We start from the raw sequence: 19,132 nt of genomic DNA on the forward strand, positions 1-19,132 counted from the left end.
ACTATGTATGATTATAGTGTCACACATTTATATTACACTAATTTCGATCTTCTTTAAGTCTTCCGTTTTAGCAGACGACTCTTGTATATGAACACTGATACTTCATTTTAGCAATTTGAAGAAACAAGTAATTAAAATGATAGTAGATTTGCTTGAATTCACAATCAGAGTTGGAATCGACGAGACATAATGTACCTAATATTATGCACAATTGTACGTTGGTTGAAAAGTATCTAGCTGAATGGATACATCCGTTGTGTTAGAAGACCATGCAGCCCATTCCATGATTGAGCATACTTGGCAAAGTGAGTCATCAGCACCTTAATTGATCGATTCGATCAGTAATACTGAATCAGCAATGCAGAATTGAAAAGGAAAGAAAGCAGAAAGCAGTAGTACTAGTGCAGACCATACCTATATGCTTCAGTGCACGTACAGCACTACAGCTCTATATGTATAGGGCTGGCTTGCATTGCATCCTCAAAACAACCTACACAGTTACACATAACACACCCACATAGCTACATACGAAGAACAAGAACAATAATTAACAAGAGAGGAGATAATAGAAGATATGGGGGGTTCCATGCGTATGGTTTCGACTTTCTTCGTCCCTCTCTTGCTTCTGGTGGCTACTGGTATTTTTATACCCATGCGTTTTTGCGACATGGGTGTTTATTTCGATCTTGCTTCAGATATGTTCATAAACTTACAGTTTCATTAGTTTGAACTCTAACTTGTGTGTAACAAATCCAGGGATGGGGAGAATTGTAATGGTTGCTCATGAGGGCAGAACTTGTGAGAGCTATAGCATGAAATACGAAGGAATGTGCTCAAGACAGAGGCACTGTGCAACTGTTTGCCAAGCAGAGGGCTACAGTCGAGGCGAGTGCCACGGTGTTTACAATATATGTGTCTGCACTAAACATTGTTAATAAACAATTAGTTGCCCACATCATTCTTTGCTCACTAGCTCTACAAACAATTATGAATAACGATATTAGACAAAATTTAGACATATTATCAAGGATACATGACGCCAATTATAATTCGATATATGTATCAAATTATCAAGTGCATTGTAAGATTTTGGCATACTACGATCTTTGAGAATTAATCTCAATCTCAAATTTAGATCAAGTTCAAGAACGAAGATAGAGTTCACCTAGGCGGGGCTCTAAACCCATCAACACCCGTTATCCAAATTAATGAATGGGCCTCGGATCCTCCATTGAACCCTTGCCATTCGACCCGGAACTTACATAACTCAACGACGTCGTTTTAAGCCACCTTCCCCAAGAACACTTTCTTGCCAGAGCCCAAATCACAACTCTTTCCGAGCAAAGGCTTCAACTCCGGCGAAGCAAACTATCTAACCGGACGCCGGTCAATTATTTTCAGCTATGAATCAAAAATTCGGGGGAGGAAAGCTGCCGACCGGCACTCCCTCGTTTGCTTGGTCCAGCGTCGTCGTCGTCGCCTCGCTTCTCGCCGGAGCCTCCATCGTCCACAGTCTCTACAAACCTGATCTCGTAAACTAACTCTTATCTCTCTCTTTCTCACTATTTACAATCCATTTTTGTTTCCAAATTTTCCTCATGAATCAGTGCACGTAACATGTTCGATGAAATGGCTGACTCAACTTTCAGCACAAAAATGTTTGATGTAATTGGTCTATAATATTTATATAAATAATGGGTTTTATGGTTTGCTTTGTGCGCGTGTGTGTGTGTGCAGACATTGCCTCCTATGGATAGTGTTGATGTGAGCAAGGAGAACCAGCCTGCGAAGAAAGAATGAAACTGCTTTTGCTTCAAGTGTTTTCTGCTTTCGCCGATCGGCTGTGTTTGAGTTGTAAACTTGTTTTCGCATTACGACTGTTTCTCTTTCGCATTTGTTTGTTTGATTACGATAACTTTGCTGCTGCATAAGAGTTGAAGAGAAATTCTATAGGAGTACTAAGTCATAGTTTGTATAATTCACAAGGTCAGCTATAACGAACTAGTATAATATGATTGCAGAACATCAATGACAGCTTGAGATCTTTCATGAACAAGAAGTGATGTTATCCGATTAGGCGATACGGTTTACAGCTAACACCTGAGTTCGGCGGATGCTTGAGCATGTTTAAAGGAACATTATATCTTAGTCAAATTAGCCGAGGCATTCAAATGTACACATATGGGGATCTTTCCTATGGGCTCACTCTGGCTTTTTGTGGTTTTTTTTCTTCATTTTCGGATTAATGTACTGGTGAAATTACTTGGTAGAAGAATAAAATGTGGGCTGCTATATTCAACTCATCCAGGCCAGGAATTTTCCTACTCTTTATTCTGACTTTACATATATGATGCCCAAATGCATGCATGGAGATAAGCTATTTTCATTTCATTTACAACTAGAGACAATAATTGCAGTAAGACAGAGGCTACCGAGGTCTAGTTCTATTATTTGTATATGATTACCTTTCATTTTCAGTTTGACAGCATCTAACACTTCTAGATAAGAATTGTCAAATGATAACACATGTAAAAAACGAAGACTTGTTTGCCAGCCAAATCAGAATGGGTCATTTTCAGAATTGAACTGTGATATTGTTCAATGGGGGACGCGTTAGCAGTAAATAGTGACCAGGGCAAACCTTATGGTCTACTTTACTCAAAATTGCCCTATAAATAGATGTGAGCTATTACCAACTCTCCATCACCTTCAAACCTTCTCATTTCTTCAACTCCATTTGCAGTATTAGTTGCTTTAAGTACAAGTTATTACCCACTATATTGGTTTTGGTATTGAGTGGGGAAGTTTACTTTCAAATTCAATGATAAAGTCTTTTAGCTCCAGTGCAAATGTTGCCTCAGTTGCAGTGCTGTTGTTGCTTGCCCTGATGAGTACAACTAGCTCAGCTCAGCTCTCCTCCACATTTTATGACAGCACCTGTCCAAATGCTCTCGCTACAATCAGAAAATCCATAAGAACAGCAGTCTCAGCCGAACGCCGGATGGCAGCCTCCCTAATCCGCCTGCATTTCCATGACTGTTTTGTTCAGGTATTAATATATATATCTATAACCAACTAAGTTATGCCGTTCATTAATTTGGCTATAACTTACGATGCGTACTTATGTGTTTGCAGGGTTGTGATGCATCAATCTTACTTGACGATACTGATTCCATCACAGGCGAAAAGAACGCACTGCCTAATTTAAACTCTGTGAGAGGATATGATGTCATAGATAATGCCAAATCTGAAGTGGAGAAACTATGTCCTGGTGTAGTTTCTTGTGCAGATATTGTCTCCGTGGCTGCTAGGGATGCTTCAGTTGCTGTGAGTACTAATTCATTAAATCAGTTTTTTTCAGTTTTTGTACATTAAATTCTAGCCTTCTTATTCTTGTTTTGTTTTTGGAACTGATAATGTGTATGCATATAGGTTGGAGGTCCAGACTGGTTAGTGCAGCTTGGAAGAAGGGATTCGACAACAGCAAGCAAAGCTCTGGCTGAAAGCTCGCTTCCCAGTTTCTTAGACAGCCTTGAAAGCCTTACGAGGAGATTTGATGGTTTAGGCCTGAATGTCAGAGACTTTGTTGCGCTCTCGGGTGCACATTCAATTGGACAAGCTCAGTGCTTCACATTCCGCGGAAGAATCTATAGTAACACCAGTGACATTGATGCAAATTTTGCTCGAACTCGCGGACGAAATTGTCCAGCAGCAGCCAATGTTGGTAATGCAAATTTGGCAGCACTTGATTTGGTGACACCTAACCAATTGGACAACAACTACTTCAAGAACTTGATCCAGAAGAAGGGGCTCCTTGCTTCCGATCAAGTTCTCTTTAGTGGAGGAAACACAGACAGCATTGTCTCGGAGTATAGCTCAAAACCTGCAAACTTCAAGGCTGATTTCGCGGCTGCTATGATTAAGATGGGAAACATTAACCCTCTCACTGGCTCAAATGGGCAGATAAGAAGCGTTTGTAGTGCTCTAAACTAAAATTTGAGCTTTCAGAGAGTCAACAGCAAAGCAACAAAAACTTGCGAATGTCTTGTTCTATATATTGATTCATTCAAATGTAAACTTATACAGTACTGTATACAATAAATTCATGGAATGAGATATAGATTGAGAGAATATTGTTCTTCCTAGATCTTGGGGAGAAATTTAAAATAATTACAGAAGACAATAAAATTGTACTTCTGTGTGTGTGTGTGTGTGTGTACATTCCACCTTGAAATATCAGTTACCTACAGTATATTAAATGATGGAGTATAACAAATTTCAGTATATGCAATTTCAAATTTCAATGCAAAGAAATCCTAAGGTTCTAAATAGCAGAGTATTTCAATACTTGAACTAGAGCATTTGCCAAAACAGGAATTTTGTACACTATACAATCAACTCCTCTATTTCTAATTTTCTATGTCACCTCAAAGCTACTTTGAAACCATTTCACCTGCATTTCCATACCCGAATCTGCCAAAGCATTCAAGGCCGACCGATAAAGCCTCACATCTAACCCTGTTCTTTCTTCTTTCATATCTCGTAAAAGCTTCACTAACTCGTCAACTCGACCACTCTTGGAGAAAACACCAACCATCATTCCAGCCATAGCCTTGTCCAAAGCACCGCCATGAGTCCTATACTCATTGTAATATCTCAAGCACATATCGAAGTCCCCTGCCTTGTTATAAGCACCTATAACAGTTGTGTAGCTCACCTTATCTGGTGATACCTTCCTTCGCTTCATTTCACTCCATAACTTTGCAACTTGCCTCATATTGTTATCCCTTCCATGCATATCCATCAAAGAATTGTAGATCCACACATTCGGCTTACACCCTCTTTCTTTCATCTTGGCCACAAGCTTCATTGCGTCCCTTGGCCTTCCTGTCTTCCCATACATAGCAACCATGCTAGAATACGCCACGACACATTTATCAAACCCTTTTGCTTCCATCTCTTTAAACACCATTTCAGCCTTAGAATGAAGTCCGAGACGACAATACACGTTGATAATCGAAGCATATGTCACCTGCCCGGCTTGACATCCCATTAAGATCAAGTCTTCAAACACTTTAGCTGCAGTGAGCAAGCCACTTTTCCTGGAGAAGCCACTCACAACTGCGCAGCATATATTATCAGAAACTCTGATATTCGCACCCTTCATTACCTTGACTACTTCAATAGTCTTATCCACCAGCCCTTCTTCAACATACATGGTGATCAATCTCAAAAAAACGGTTGGATCCCTCAACATTTTCTTGGTTTCTGCTTCTTTGAACAACTCTTCAGCGACCTTCACTTCTCGAATGGTCGCAAATGAACTAATCAAAACAGAATATATCTTTGAAGAGTCCAAAGAAATGCCTTCCTTTGACATACTTCGGAAAATTTCAAGTGCTTCTACAGGCTTCCCCAATTTGGATAACGACTTGAATAGAAATTGTGTTGATAATGGTGTCAAATCTAATTTTTCACTTTTCAATTCCTGAAACAACTCAACAACTTTTCTATAATCACCCTTTCTGAAATAAGCTTCCATTATCCTACAATAACAACCAGAATCTGGACCAATTCCAGCAGATATCATTTTCTCAAACACCGAAATGGTACTTTTATACATATGAAGCTCATTGTAGCCCCTCATTGTGGAATTAAAGGCCGAAAGAGCAACATCGCCGTCAGACTTGAACACTTCCAGCAAAGTCCTAGCAATCTTGAACTTCCTAGCTCTAATGCAACTAATAACAAGTCTAGAACATGTATAGCTATCAGGCAGCAAATCATAAGTCTTAAAATCATTAGAAACCGAAAGAATCAAATCCCATTTCTTTGATCGTACCAAATACCTCGTTGCATGCTCCAATGTTGATTTGTTTGGTCTGAAATTTGCTACCTTCTTGGCTTTCGCATACTGTTCATACCCCATTGCTTCAGTCTCAGGGTCATGAAATAGCCCACATAGGAACTCGTTTAAGCTGTCTTCGGCATCCGGGATTTGAAGTTCTTGAAATTTCAGGTCAACTTCAGTGTCTGGCAAATTGGTCGATGCTTGATCTTCAAGTATTGGAGAAGGGCAGCTAGAGGAGTTGATGACTTGGAAAGCTCGGACATTCCATGTGGGAATGGAAAACGAAGATTGGAGTTTCAGTGTTTTGTGGGGTTTTCTGCACGATAAGAAAGAAGCCAAGGACCAGTCTCCAGAACTTGGAGAAGAACTGGAGATGGCCATTGCAGATAAGGGCTTGAAATGAACAGAGCAATCGACTCGAAGTTATATATACCTTATCCCCAGTTGATTTCCGCCATGCGTGTAAATCCTGGAAGCCAATCATCGTCAGACACGCGGGCATTTCAGGGCGGGAGGAAATCTCTGTCAATTTAAAGGCCACGTATCTACAGCTGAAAATATTAAACCAGTTGAAGCCCATCTAATTAACGGCCCATAATCCATATGGGTCAACCGAGCACTCGAAATAAAATGTTATTACTACTATTTCAAGCCCTAGGAATGGCCGGAACGACGAGTTGCAAGGGAGTTGTTAGAAAAGCGGACTCACTTCTTTGAGAATCTCGGCGCTCACGTTTTGGTTGACAACTTCGATTGCTTTCTCTACCGACTCTACGTACTGTGTGCTTTCAGCGCCCGAAGATTTCATTGAATCAAACCCTAGCTAGGTTGGGCTAGCTAGACCCAATGCGAGCTGTTTCGAGGGAGATGAAATTGTTTTGAAAGGGGTAGCAAACTTGACTAAGAAGTTTGAGGCTCTCGGCGGCGCCTCTCCTCCGGGTATGAAAGTTGATTTCAGAACTTTCTTGTTCAGTTTTTTGTTTGATTTGATCTAAAGTTATCGCATATGTTGTTGTTGAATTTTACAACTGTTTGCTAAGAACTATTGAATTCTCTTCCATATTATGTTTTTATATGGTTAATAACTCAGGGAAACCATTCTCTACTATGTGCTTTAGTGGCTGGTGGAGGTGCTCGTATGAACAAAGGACCAATATTATCTCGCAGGCCGCCTTACTATGAGGGTTCTAAAATGAACTCCAAATAAACAGGCGCCGATGCTCCTGTTGGCTTCAGTTCCATGTTCAGAGAATCACTGGCTGGTGGAGGTGTTTCTATGAACAAAGGACCATTGAACGGGGCTCACAATGAGGGTTCTAAGGTGAACGGCGATCAAATAGTTCCCCCCTATAATCATGTTGAAATCAGATCCAGGTTCAAAGGACCTGTGGCGGGTGAAGATCCTTATGAAGACCACGAAATACCAATTGTGCGTTGCGATGAGTGTACTAAGGAGCATCCCGCTTGGTCTGCTTGCCCTTATGTGCCTTGTGATGTTTGTTACAAGATAGACCACAACTCTACTAACTGCCCTTACTTCAGAAATGTCCCACGGGGTGCAACTTTTAATCCTTGCTTTGACATAGTCTGTGGCTGTGGTTATGTGTTTAATGACGATAAGTGGGTTTGTCCCATATGTGGTCAGGCCGCCAGACCAGTGCTTATGCTGAAGAGTTGTTCCATTTGTGATAGCAGTAAGGAGCACAGCACACATGAAAGCCCCAAGGACAAGGTTCGTATCGCCGAGTACAAATTGGCCAGTGACGGGTTGCTTTCAGTTGTGACTTGTTTCGACTCCCTATAGCTATCATGGAGTATAAATTCCAGAGTGATCGTTCTCCTCCTCCTAGGTTCGTGGATACATGAATGAAGGCAAGTTTACAGGGCGTACGGAATAAGCTTCCCCGACTAGTTGTGGTTTAATTGGTAGCTTTTCTGGAAAATAGACCGGTTGCACCCGACAGGAGGCTAATGTGATCTTTTGGTGCTATAATGGTGTTGACACTAGTAGCTAAGCTCCGTTTTTTTTCCTCAATTGGTTATCTTTGTTGCGGCGGGTATCATTTTCCCGAACACACATTAATTGTACATTACACGAGCTCAATGTAGCCTCTGATTCACTATCAGAGGCCAACGCAAAGTCTTTGCACGCTCGTCGGTACAGGTTGAAAAACTAAGTAAACAAAATTCGATTAAAAAAAACACTTCCTAAACAAAAACCCAGAGATTGTTGTGGGCCAACCGATCCATTAAGCGCAATAAATAGATCCAGTAAACCAGCCCAACAAACCGACCGACTGCAATCCCTGATATAAGTGGCGTAATAAACCTCCCGATCTATTCTTGTTCGTTGTTTCTTCTTCTTCTCCAACGCTCTCATCGATTCCAAAAGCATGGCTGCAACCGACTCGAGCAGCCAGGTTGATGTAAGAAAGCTTGCCTGCTTCTTTGAGTCTCTCGGCACCTCTTCCCCTGGTATGCGATTATTTGATCTGAAAGAAGATATCCTTTTTCTTTTTCTTTTTTCCTGGGAAATATTAAATTTTCCTCACGTTGAGAATTCTTGGCTTTTGTTGAAAATAAGATTAATATGCTCTATTGACTCTCAGATCTGAAAGTTTTTGTTGCAATTTGGAATTCTTGGCAGATACAAGGAACCCACTCAGTTTCGAAACCAGAAATCAGAAAGGTTCCAGAAGATCCGCTGGTTCAGGTCTTGTTCTTAACTTTTGCTGGTTCCTTTTAGTTCCCTGTGTTAGAATATTCTTAGTAATTGTGAAAAATTAATATTGCTCCTACTTTTTTGAGAGAGATCTGAAATTTGTCATGTTTTGTTTCTCCCTGCTGTGAATTCACTTTCTTTTTATTATTATTATGTTTTTCACTTAGATTTTGCTATTGAATTCTACTTCCGTTTTGGGGTTAGTAACTTTGAGAATTCTCTACCACGTGCTTTCTTAGCGCCTGTCATATCTTCTGTAATTGGCTTAAATTTGTACGAACCTGTACTCTATTTACTTCTCAAAATAATCATATGGAAAAGAAAATTCCATAATTTATGTAACTTTTGAGTGATATCATAGTACTAAATCAACTGTTATAATGCATTCACTTAAGGTAATGGTGCTGCGACTATCTTAGATTCTTATTTTCTTATCTAACAACAGAACTGCACACAAACAGGCACCTATACTCCTGATGACTTGAGTGACAAGTTCAGAGGATCAGTGGCTGGTGGAGGTACTTCTATGAACAAAGGACCATTACGTGTGCCTTACAATGAGGATTTCAAGGCCAACTCCAAACAAACACGCACCCTCACTCCTATTGGCTTCCCGACGTTCCCGTCCTTTGAAATAGGACCAGCGTTCGTTCCAGATGCACCTGGTTATATGGTCTCAGGTGTTTATTGTGATAATTGTTCTAAGGAACACCCTACTATGTATTGCCCTGACATCCCTTGTCGGGTTTGTTATAAGCTACACCGCCCCTTTAATTGCCCTTACTTCCGCCATCTCCCACGGGGTGCAACATTTGCTCCTGGCTATGAGGTACTTTGTGTATGTGGTAATGTGTTTAGTGAGGCTAAGTGGCGTTGTACCTTTTGTGCGGGGAGCACAGCAGTGCTTAGGGCCAAGTTTTGTTCGGTTTGTCTTAGCTCCGGTATGCACGCTACATATGAATGCCCAGAGGACAAGGTTCGTGCTGCTCAGCATAAAGCCATTAGAGACAAGTGGCTTTCAGAGGGCTTTGAGTTGGGTCGACTTTGTGGATACATGAAAGACGGCTAGTTTACCGTTTCTACTAAATAATCTTCCAACTAGTTGTTGCTTCTTTGTAAAGCAGACCGGTTGCACCAGACTGAATTCAGTTAATGCAACTCTTATGAGGTTAATTAATCCTACTTTATGAGTACATAAAGACAGCTTGAACCTTTTTAATATCTGAAATCCGTAGCTATTTGCAATGGTAACTTATTATTATTTTGAATAATTATGGTAACAGATTTTTTATTTTTATTATTATTTTTTCCTTATGTTTTGGGGTGGAGGCTGGGCACTTTGTTGTTAAATTATTTTGGTGCTCTAATGATGCTGTCGCTTGCCAATTCCTCCTGTCAACGCCTGCGTGTTTTTTTTTTCTTTTTCGTTTTGCATTTTCATGTGCAATGCGGCGTTTCTTCCCTACAATTTTCATGAATTGGATGTCACCGATAGTGGTACACTTGTACATCAAATATCAGTCAAATTGAAGACCCACGTATCTGTCAAGAAAAATTATGAAATTAGAGATTATCAACCTATCTGGTACACATTTTGGTACTCCAAAAAAATTATGCACTTCTTCCATTTATACAATGGTATTAATATTTTTATAGTAAAAATTATATTACACTAACTATTTTTGCGCTTGGTAAATTGGTAATATTACCGAAACCCCTAATGTGATAAACAAACCAAAACATTTTTTACTTTAAAACCTTAAACCGAAAACGATTTTAAACCAATGTTATAGGTGAGTTACTCTTTGGTCTATTCCACTTAGGATTAAGAACATCAAATTTCATGTAGTAATAAATTAACCACCACAAATAGAGATACATAGATGTATCTTGTAATACTCTATAAATATAAACTCATGTATCTCTCTCTATTTGTTATATCTTCTATCAATAAAACAAGAATAAGATTTTAATGATTAGATTTTTGAACTACAAAAAACGCCCATAATTTATAAATTTTCACAAAATTGAACCTAATGTATAAATTTTATTATCGTAATTTAGACACAAAACTAAAAACAAAATCACCCAAAAAATTATGAAAGAGTAGAAAAAAAAATTAAGAGATTTTACACGCTCGTAGGTACACGTAGAAAAACTAGTAATTTCTTAAACAAAATTCGACAAAAAAAAAACTCGCTAGACTAAAACCCAGAGATCGTTGTAGGCCAACCGACCCATTAAGCGCAATAAATAGATCCAGTAAACCAACCCAAACCGACCGACTGCAATCCCTGATATAATAGTGCGTAATAAACCTCTCGTTCTATTCTTGTTCGTTGTTTCTTCTTCTCTACCATTGTTCTTCTCCAACGCTCTCATCGATTCCAAAAGCATGGCTGCAACCGACTCGAACAGCCAGGTTGATGTAAGAAAGCTAGCCTCTTTCTTTGAGTCTCTCAGCACCTCTTCCCCTGGTATGCAATTATTTGATCTGGAAGAAGATATCCTTTTTGTTTATTTTTTTTCCCTGGGGAAATATCAAATTTTCCTCACATGTTGAGAATTCTTGGCTTTTGTTGAAAATAAGATTAGTATGCTCTATCGACTCTCAGATCTGAAAGTTTTTTGTTGCAATTTGGAATTCTTGGCAGATACGAGGAACCCACTCAGTTTCGAAACCAGAAATCAGAAAGGTTCCAGAGGATCCGCTGGTTCAGGTTTTGTTCTTAACTTTTTCTTGTTCCTTTTAGTTCCCTGTGTTAGAATATTCTTAGTAATTGTGAAAAATTAATATTGCTACTACTTTTTTGAGAGAGATCTGAAATTTGTCATGTTTTGTTTCTCCCTGCTGTGAATTCACTTTCTTCTTTTTATTATTATTATGTTTTTCACTTAGATTTTGCTATTGAATTCTACTTCCGTTTTGGGGTTAGTAACTTTGAGAATTCTCTACCACGTGCTTTCTTAGCGCCTGTTATATCTTCTGTAATTGGCTTAAATTTTTACGAACCTGTAACTTTTGAGTGATATCATAGTACTTAATCAACTGTTATAATGCATTCACTTAAGGTAATGGTGCTGCGACTATCTTAGATTCTTATTTTCTTATCTAACAACATAACTGCACACAAACAGGCACCTATACTCCTGATGACTTGAGTGACAAGTTCAGAGGATCAGTGGCTGGTGGAGGTACTTCTATGAACAAAGGACCATTACGTGTGCCTTACAATGAGGATTTCAAGGCCAACTCCAAACAAACACGCACCCTCACTCCTATTGGCTTCCCGACGTTCCCGTCCTTTGAAATAGGACCAGCGTTCGTTCCAGATGCACCTGGTTATATGGTCTCAGGTGTTTATTGTGATAATTGTTCTAAGGAACACCCTACTATGTATTGCCCTGACATCCCTTGTCGGGTTTGTTATAAGGTACACCACCCCTTTAATTGCCCTTACTTCCGCCATCTCCCACGGGGTGCAACATTTGCTCCTGGCTATGAGGTACTTTGTGTATGTGGTAATGTGTTTAGTGAGGCTAAGTGGCGTTGTACCTTTTGTGCGGGGAGCAGAGCAGTGCTTAGGGCCAAGTTTTGTTCGGTTTGTCTTAGCTCCGGTATGCACGCTACATATGAATGCCCAGAGGACAAGGTTCTTGCTGCTGAGGATAAATTCATTAGAGACAAGTGGCTTGCAGAGGGCTTTGAGTTGGGTCGACTTTGTGGATACATGAAAGACGGCTAGTTTACCGTTTCTACTAAATAAGCTTCCAACTAGTTGTTGCTTCTCTGTAAAGCAGACCGGTTGCACCAGATTGAATTCAGTTAATGCAACTCTTATGAGGTTAATTAATCCTACCCCATGAGTACATAAAGACAGCTTGAACTTTGTATCCAAACAAAAAAAGACAGCTTGAACTTTTTAATATCTGAAATCCTTAGCTATTTGCAATGGTTACAAGATTTTTATTTTATTTTTAATTATTTTTCCTTATGTTTTGGGGTGGAGGCTGGGGACTTTGTTGTTAAATTATTTTGGTGCTCTAATGATGCTGTCGCTTGCCAATTCCTCCTATCAACGCCTGCGTGTTTTTTTTTCTTTTTTCGTTTTGCCTCTAACTGGTTATTCTGTACCAATTTTCGTGCAATGCGGGGTTTCTTCCCTCCAATTTTCATGAATTGGATGCCACCGATAGTGTTACCCTTGTACATCAAAATATCAGTCAAATTGTAGACCCACGTATCTGTCAAGAAAAATTCTAAATTGAAATTATGCACCTTTTCTATTCATACAATGGTATTAATATTTTTATAGTAAAAATTATATTGCAGTAACTATTTTTGCGCTTGGTAAATTGGTAATATTACCGAAACACCTAATGTGATAAACAAACCAAAACATTTAGTTACTTTAAAACCTTAAACCAAAAACGATTTTAAAACAATGTTTTAGGTGAGTTACTCTTTGGTCTATTCCACTTAGGATTATGAACATCAAATTTCATGTAGTAATAAATTAACCACCACAAATAGAGATGCATAGATGTATCTGTAATACTCTATAAATATAGACTCGTGTATCTCTCTATATTTGTTATATCTTCTATCAATAAAGCAAGAATAAAATTTTAATGGTTAAATTTTTGAATTAAAAAAAACCCATAGTTTATTAATTTTCACAAAATTGAACCTAATATATAAATTATATTATCGTAATTTATACATAAAACTGAAAGTAAAACCACTCAGAAAATTATACAAGAGTAAATAAGAAATTAAGAAATTTTGCATAGATATAGGTAGAAGAACTAGTAATTTCGTAAACAAAATTCGACTAAAAAAAACTTGCTAGACTAAAACGCAGAGATCGTTGTGGGCCAGCCGACCCATTAAGCGCAATAAATAGATCCAGTAAACCGGCCCAAACCGACCGACTGCAATCCCTGATATAATAGTGGCGTAATAAACCTCTCGATCTATTCTTGTTCGTTGTTTCTTCTTCTTCTCTACCATTGTTCTTCTCCAACGCTCTCATCGATTCCAAAAGCATGGCTGCAACCGACTCGAGCAGCCAGGTTGATGTTAGAAAGCTAGCCTGCTTCTTTGAGTCTCTCGGCACCTCTTCCCCTGGTATGCAATTATTTGATCTGGAAGAAGATATCCTTTTTGTTTATTTTTTTCCCTGGGGAAATATCAAATTTTCCTCACATGTTGAGAATTCTTGGCTTTTGTTGAAAATAAGATTAATATGCTCTATTGACTCTCAGATCTGAAAGTTTTTGTTGCAATTTGGAATTTCTTGTACTAATCAGATCTGTAATTTCTTGGCAGATACAAGGAACCCACTCGGTTTCGAAACCAGAAATCAGAAACGTTCCGGAGGATCCGCTGGTTCAGGTCTTGTTCATATCCTTTGCTTGTTCCTTTTAGTTCCCTGTGTTAGACTATTATTAGTAATTGTGAAAAATTAATATTGCTCCTACTTTTTTGAGAGAGATCTGAAATTTTTCATGTGTTTGTTTTTCCCTGCTGTGAATTCACTTTCTTCTTTTTATTTTTATTTTTCACTTAGATTTTGCCGGAATTTTTAAAAATAACCTATTTTTGAGCACCAAATTGATTTCTAACCTTCGTTTTCAATTAAGTTGAAAATTAACCATATGATAGTGACGAAAGTCTTTAATACCCTTAATTATCTCTGGCTATAATTGTTGTCACTAATTGAGGGAGAGAGAAGCTGGGTATTGCTTTTATTTAACGGAGGAAGGGGTTGTCATATATCAAATAAAGGAATGAGTGAGGAGAGAAAGTGAGTATAAAGGAAGGAGAAGGGATTCAACACCAAACTAATCCATTTGGGCTAAATAGAAAGCCATCGATTAATTCCAATGAAAAAAAAAGGAAGTCATCACAGGATGAATAGTTCATAGCTAGAGAATAAGAAGCATTTCGAAAAGAAAATGAAGAAGGGATGATTTATCAGATCACATATCTACTTTGGAGCAATGAAGACCCATTACAGATCATTATTGTATTGAAAACTTGATCAAGCAGAGTTAGACAGTGTATATGGCATTCATATTATGCTTGCCTTCCTTTTAATATTTCATTGCCATACCATGGTCACTATGCCTCATAAACAGGGTTTATAACGAGCCTCCTTCTTATCTTCTATTTCAAATAGGGAATGGTTAAGGGTTTATAACGAGCCTCCCAAATCAGTAAGGTATAACACTTTTTTGAGAGAAAGAAATAGGCAATGGTTAAGGGTATTAACGACTTCTTTTACTATCATATAGTTATTTTTCAATTAATTTTGAAAACACAGTTAAAAATCAACTTGATGACTAAAATAAGGTCGTTTTTCAAAATTTCTCAAGATTTTGTTATTGAATTCTACTTCCGTTTTGGGGTTTGTAACTTTCAGATTTCTCTACCATGTGCTTTCTTAGCGCCTGTTATATCTTCTGTAGTTGGCTTAAATTTTTACGAACCTGTACTCTATTTAGTACTCACAATAATCATATGGAAAAGAAAATTCCATAATTTATGTAACTTTTGAGTGATATCATAGTACTTAACTGTTATAATGCATTCACTTAAGGTAATGGTGCTGCTACTATCTTAGATTCGTATTTTCTTATCTAACAACAGAACTGCACACAAACAGGCACCTATACTCCTGATGACTTGAGTGACAAGTTCAGAGGATCAGTGGCTGGTGGAGGTGCTTCTATGAACAAAGGACCATTACGTGTGCCTTATGATGAGGATTACAAGGCCAACTCCAAACAAACACGCACCCTCACTCCTATTGACTTCCCATCCTCTGCAAGAGGACCAGGGTTCGTTCCAGATGCACCTGTTTTTATGGTCTCAGGTGTTTATTGTGATAATTGTTCTAAGGACCACGCTACTATGTATTGCCCTGAAGTCCCTTGTGAGGTTTGTTATAAGGCACACCACCCCTTTACTTGCCCTTACTTCCGCCATCTCCCACGGGGTGCAACATTTGCCCCTGGCTATGAGGTACTTTGTGAATGTGGTAATGTGTTTAGTGAGGCTAAGTGGCGTTGTACTTTTTGTGCGGCGAGCAGAGCAGTGCTTAGGGCCAAATTTTGTTCGATTTGTTTTAGCAGCTCCGGTCTGCACGGCACATATGAATGCCCAAAGGACAAGGTTCGTGCTGCTCAGCATAAAGCCATTAGAGACAAGTGGCTTTCAGAGGGCTTTGAGTTGGGTCGACTTTGTGGATACATGAAAGACGGCTAGTTTACCGTTTCTACTAAATAAGCTCCCAACTAGTTGTTGCTTCTTTGGAAAGCAGACTGGTTGCACCTGACTGAATTCGGTTAATGCAACTCTATGAGGTTAATTAATCCTACCCCATGAGTACATAAAGACAGCTTGAACTTTTTAATATCTGAAATCCGTAGCTATTTGCAATGGTAACTTATTATTATTTTGAATAATTATGGTAACAAATTTTTTATTTTTTTAATTATTTTTTCCTTATGTTTTGGGGTGGAGGCTGGGGACTTTGTTGTTAAATTATTTTGGTGCTCTAATGATGCTGTCGCTTGCCAAATCAACGCTTGCGTGTTTTTTTTTTCTTTTTCGTTTTGCCTCTTAACTGGTTATTCTGTACCAATTTTCATGTGCAATGCGGGGTTTCTTCCCAAAAATTTTCATGAATTGGATGCCACCGATAGTGGTACACTTGTACATCAAATATCAGTCAAATTGAAGACCCACGTATTTGTCAAGAAAAATTATAAATTGAAATTATGAAATTAGAGATTATCAATCTATCTGGTACACATTTTGGTACTCAAAAAAAAATTATGCACTTCTTCTATTTATACAATGGTATTAATATTTTTATAGTAAAAATTATATTACAATAACTATTTTTTGGCTTTGTAAATTGGTAATATTACCGAAACCCCTAATGTGATAAACAAACTAAAACATTTTTTACTTTAAAACCTTAAACCGAAAACGATTTTAAAACAATGATTTAGGTGAGTTACTCTTTGGTCTATTCCACTTAGGATTAAGAACATTAAATTTCATGTAGTAATAAATTAACCACCACAAATAGAGATACATAGATGTATCTTGTAATACTCTATAAATATAGACTCATGTATCTCTCTCAATTTGTTATATCTTCTATCAATAAAACAAGAATAAGATTTTAATAGTTAAATTTTTAAACTACAAATAAAGCCCATAATTTATTTATTTTCACAAAATTGAACCTAATCTATAAATTATATTATCGTAATTTAGACATGAAACTGAAAACAAAACCACCTAAAAAATTATGAAAGAGTAAAAAAAAATTAAGAGATTTTACAGGCTCGTAGGTACACGTAGAAAAACTAGTAATTTCGTAAACAAAATTCGACAAAAAAAAAACTTGCTAGACTAAAACCCAGAGATCTTTGTGGGCCAACCGACCCATTAAGCGCAATAAATAGATCCAGTAAACCGGCCCAAACCGACCGACTGCAATCCCTGATATAATAGTGGCGTAATAAACCACTCGATCTATTCTTTTTCGTTGTTTCTTCTTCTTCTCTGCCATTGTTCTTCTCCAACGCTCTCATGGATTCCAAAAGCATGGCTGCAACCGACTCGAGCAGCCAGGTTGATGTAAGAAAGCTAGCCTGCTTCTTTGAGTCTCTCGGCACCTCTTCCCCTGGTATGCAATTATTTGATCTGGAAGAAGATATCCTTTTTGTTTATTTTTTTCCCTGGGGAAATATCAAATTTTCCTCACATGTTGAGAATTCTTGGCTTTTGTTGAAAATAAGATTAATATGCTCTATTGACTCTCAGATCTGAAAGTTTTTGTTGCAATTTGGAATTTCTTGTACTAATCAGATCTGTAATTTCTTGGCAGATACAAGGAACCCACTCGGTTTCGAAACCAGAAATCAGAAACGTTCCGGAGGATCCGCTGGTTCAGGTCTTGTTCATATCCTTTGCTTGTTCCTTTTAGTTCCCTGTGTTAGACTATTATTAGTAATTGTGAAAAATTAATATTGCTCCTACTTTTTTGAGAGAGATCTGAAATTTTTCATGTGTTTGTTTTTCCCTGCTGTGAATTCACTTTCTTCTTTTTATTTTTATTTTTCACTTAGATTTTGCCGGAATTTTGAAAAATAATCTATTTTTGAGCACCAAATTGATTTCTAACCTTCGTTTTCCATTGTGTTGAAAATTAACCATATGATAGTGACGAAAGTCTTTAATACCCTTAATTATCTCTGGCTATAATTGTGGTAGGGAGAGAGAAGCCTGTTATATCTTCTGTAATTGGCTTAAATTTGTACGAACCTGTACTCTATTTACTTCTCAAAATAATCATATGGAAAAGAAAATTCCATAATTTATGTAACTTTTGAGTGATATCATAGTACTTAATCAACTGTTATAATGCATTCACTTAAGGTAATGGTGCTGCGACTATCTTAGATTCTTATTTTCTTATCTAACAACAGAACTGCACACAAACAGGCACCTATACTCCTGATGACTTGAGTGACAAGTTCAGAGGATCAGTGGCTGGTGGAGGTGCTTCTATGAACAAAGGACCATTACGTGTGCCTTACAATGAGGATTTCAAGGCCAACTCCAAACAAACACGCACACTCACTCCTATTGGCTTCCCGACGTTCCCGTCCTTTGAAATAGGACCAGCGTTCGTTCCAGATGCACCTGGTTATATGGTCTCAGGTGTTTATTGTGATAATTGTTCTAAGGAACACCCTACTATGTATTGCCCTGACATCCCTTGTCGGGTTTGTTATAAGGTACACCACCCCTGTAATTGCCCTTACTTCCGCCATCTCCCACGGGGTGCAACATTTGCTCCTGGCTATGAGGTACTTTGTGAATGTGGTAATGTGTTTAGTGAGGCTAAGTGGCGTTGTACCTTTTGTGCGGGGAGCAGAGCAGTGCTTACGCCCAAGTTTTGTTCGGTTTGTCTTAGCTCCGGTATGCACGCTACATATGAATGCCCAGAGGACAAGGTTCGTGCTGCTCGGCATAAAGCCATTAGAGACAAGTGGCTTGCAGAGGGCTTTGAGTTGGGTCGACTTTGTGGATACATGAAAGACGGCTAATTTACCGTTTCTACTAAATAAGCTTCCAACTAGTTGTTGCTTCTCTGTAAAGCAGACCGGTTGCACCAGATTGAATTCAGTTAATGCAACTCTTATGAGGTTAATTAATCCTACTTTATGAGTACATAAAGGCAGCTTGAACTTTGTATAAATAAAAAAGAGAGAGTTTGAACTTTTTAATATCCGAAATCTTTAGCTATTTGCAGCGGTAACTTATTATTGTTATTGTGGATAATAATAATAATAATGGTAACAAGATTTTTTAACTTATTATGTTTTCCGGTGGAGACTGGGGACTTTGTTGTTAAGTGATATTGACAATATTTTGAAAGTGATACCGTAAAATTTCTTTACAAGCCTCAATTGGTGGACTTTGTTGGGACTATTACACTGACACTTGGATTTGGCAAATGTAGGGAAAA

The 19,132-nt window shown here is 38.2% G+C and overlaps 4 protein-coding genes across 10 annotated transcripts; 3 read left to right on the plus strand and 1 right to left on the minus strand.

The window, feature by feature from the left end:
- Positions 1–1,227: 1,227 nt before the first annotated feature.
- LOC126790740 (lignin-forming anionic peroxidase-like) lies at positions 1,228–3,993 on the plus strand. The gene is made up of 4 exons (XM_050517084.1): positions 1,228–1,532; positions 1,738–3,049; positions 3,136–3,327; positions 3,433–3,993. Exons 2-4 carry the CDS (start codon positions 2,822–2,824, stop codon positions 3,991–3,993), a joined length of 981 nt encoding a protein of 326 aa, XP_050373041.1. The 5' UTR covers positions 1,228–1,532; positions 1,738–2,821.
- A 414-nt stretch (positions 3,994–4,407) lies between these two features.
- LOC126790739 (pentatricopeptide repeat-containing protein At5g13770, chloroplastic) lies at positions 4,408–6,232 on the minus strand. Its single transcript, XM_050517083.1, has 2 exons — positions 5,850–6,232; positions 4,408–5,753 (listed from the first exon to the last, which is right to left on the minus strand). Exons 1-2 carry the CDS (start codon positions 6,230–6,232, stop codon positions 4,418–4,420), a joined length of 1,719 nt encoding a protein of 572 aa, XP_050373040.1. The 3' UTR covers positions 4,408–4,417.
- Positions 6,233–8,143: 1,911 nt separating this feature from the next.
- LOC126790433 (uncharacterized) lies at positions 8,144–18,922 on the plus strand. Of its 7 annotated transcripts, none has more exons than XM_050516656.1 (4): positions 8,158–8,326; positions 8,499–8,564; positions 9,035–9,549; positions 18,618–18,922. In XM_050516656.1, exons 1-4 carry the CDS (start codon positions 8,245–8,247, stop codon positions 18,708–18,710), a joined length of 756 nt encoding a protein of 251 aa, XP_050372613.1. In that variant the 5' UTR covers positions 8,158–8,244; the 3' UTR covers positions 18,711–18,922. The 7 variants fall into 7 exon arrangements, with proteins under 7 accessions (XP_050372618.1, XP_050372616.1, XP_050372613.1 ...); XM_050516657.1 differs by lacking the exons at positions 8,158–8,326; positions 8,499–8,564; positions 9,035–9,549 and adding exons at positions 13,547–13,649; positions 17,230–17,284; positions 17,486–17,551 and having other exon boundaries at positions 18,103–18,922; XM_050516661.1 differs by lacking the exons at positions 8,499–8,564; positions 9,035–9,549; positions 18,618–18,922 and adding exons at positions 13,906–13,971; positions 15,245–16,046 and having other exon boundaries at positions 8,144–8,326.
- On the plus strand, positions 10,886–12,535 carry LOC126790434 (uncharacterized). Its single transcript, XM_050516662.1, has 3 exons — positions 10,886–11,050; positions 11,228–11,293; positions 11,712–12,535. The coding sequence occupies exons 1-3, from the start codon at positions 10,969–10,971 to the stop codon at positions 12,317–12,319; spliced, it is 756 nt and encodes a 251-aa protein (XP_050372619.1). The 5' UTR covers positions 10,886–10,968; the 3' UTR covers positions 12,320–12,535.
- Positions 18,923–19,132: the final 210 nt, after the last annotated feature.

Source organism: Argentina anserina, chromosome 4, assembly GCF_933775445.1.
Source record: "Argentina anserina chromosome 4, drPotAnse1.1, whole genome shotgun sequence".
Lineage (NCBI taxonomy): Eukaryota > Viridiplantae > Streptophyta > Magnoliopsida > Rosales > Rosaceae > Argentina > Argentina anserina.

Coding starts and splice junctions, on each gene's coding strand:
- LOC126790740 (XM_050517084.1), top strand. CDS start 2,822: ATGATAAAGTCTTTTAGCTCCAGTGCAAATGTTGCCTCAGTTGCAGTG. Junction 3,050..3,135: donor TCCATGACTGTTTTGTTCAG/GTATTAATATAT, acceptor ATGTGTTTGCAG/GGTTGTGATGCATCAATCTT. Junction 3,328..3,432: donor CTAGGGATGCTTCAGTTGCT/GTGAGTACTAAT, acceptor GTATGCATATAG/GTTGGAGGTCCAGACTGGTT.
- LOC126790739 (XM_050517083.1), bottom strand. CDS start 6,232: ATGGCCATCTCCAGTTCTTCTCCAAGTTCTGGAGACTGGTCCTTGGCT. Junction 5,754..5,849: donor ACATTGGAGCATGCAACGAG/GTATTTGGTACG, acceptor TACATGTTCTAG/ACTTGTTATTAGTTGCATTA.
- LOC126790434 (XM_050516662.1), top strand. CDS start 10,969: ATGGCTGCAACCGACTCGAACAGCCAGGTTGATGTAAGAAAGCTAGCC. Junction 11,051..11,227: donor TCTCAGCACCTCTTCCCCTG/GTATGCAATTAT, acceptor AATTCTTGGCAG/ATACGAGGAACCCACTCAGT. Junction 11,294..11,711: donor CAGAGGATCCGCTGGTTCAG/GTTTTGTTCTTA, acceptor GCACACAAACAG/GCACCTATACTCCTGATGAC.
- LOC126790433 (XM_050516655.1), top strand. CDS start 17,188: ATGGATTCCAAAAGCATGGCTGCAACCGACTCGAGCAGCCAGGTTGAT. Junction 17,285..17,485: donor TCTCGGCACCTCTTCCCCTG/GTATGCAATTAT, acceptor ATTTCTTGGCAG/ATACAAGGAACCCACTCGGT. Junction 17,552..18,102: donor CGGAGGATCCGCTGGTTCAG/GTCTTGTTCATA, acceptor GCACACAAACAG/GCACCTATACTCCTGATGAC.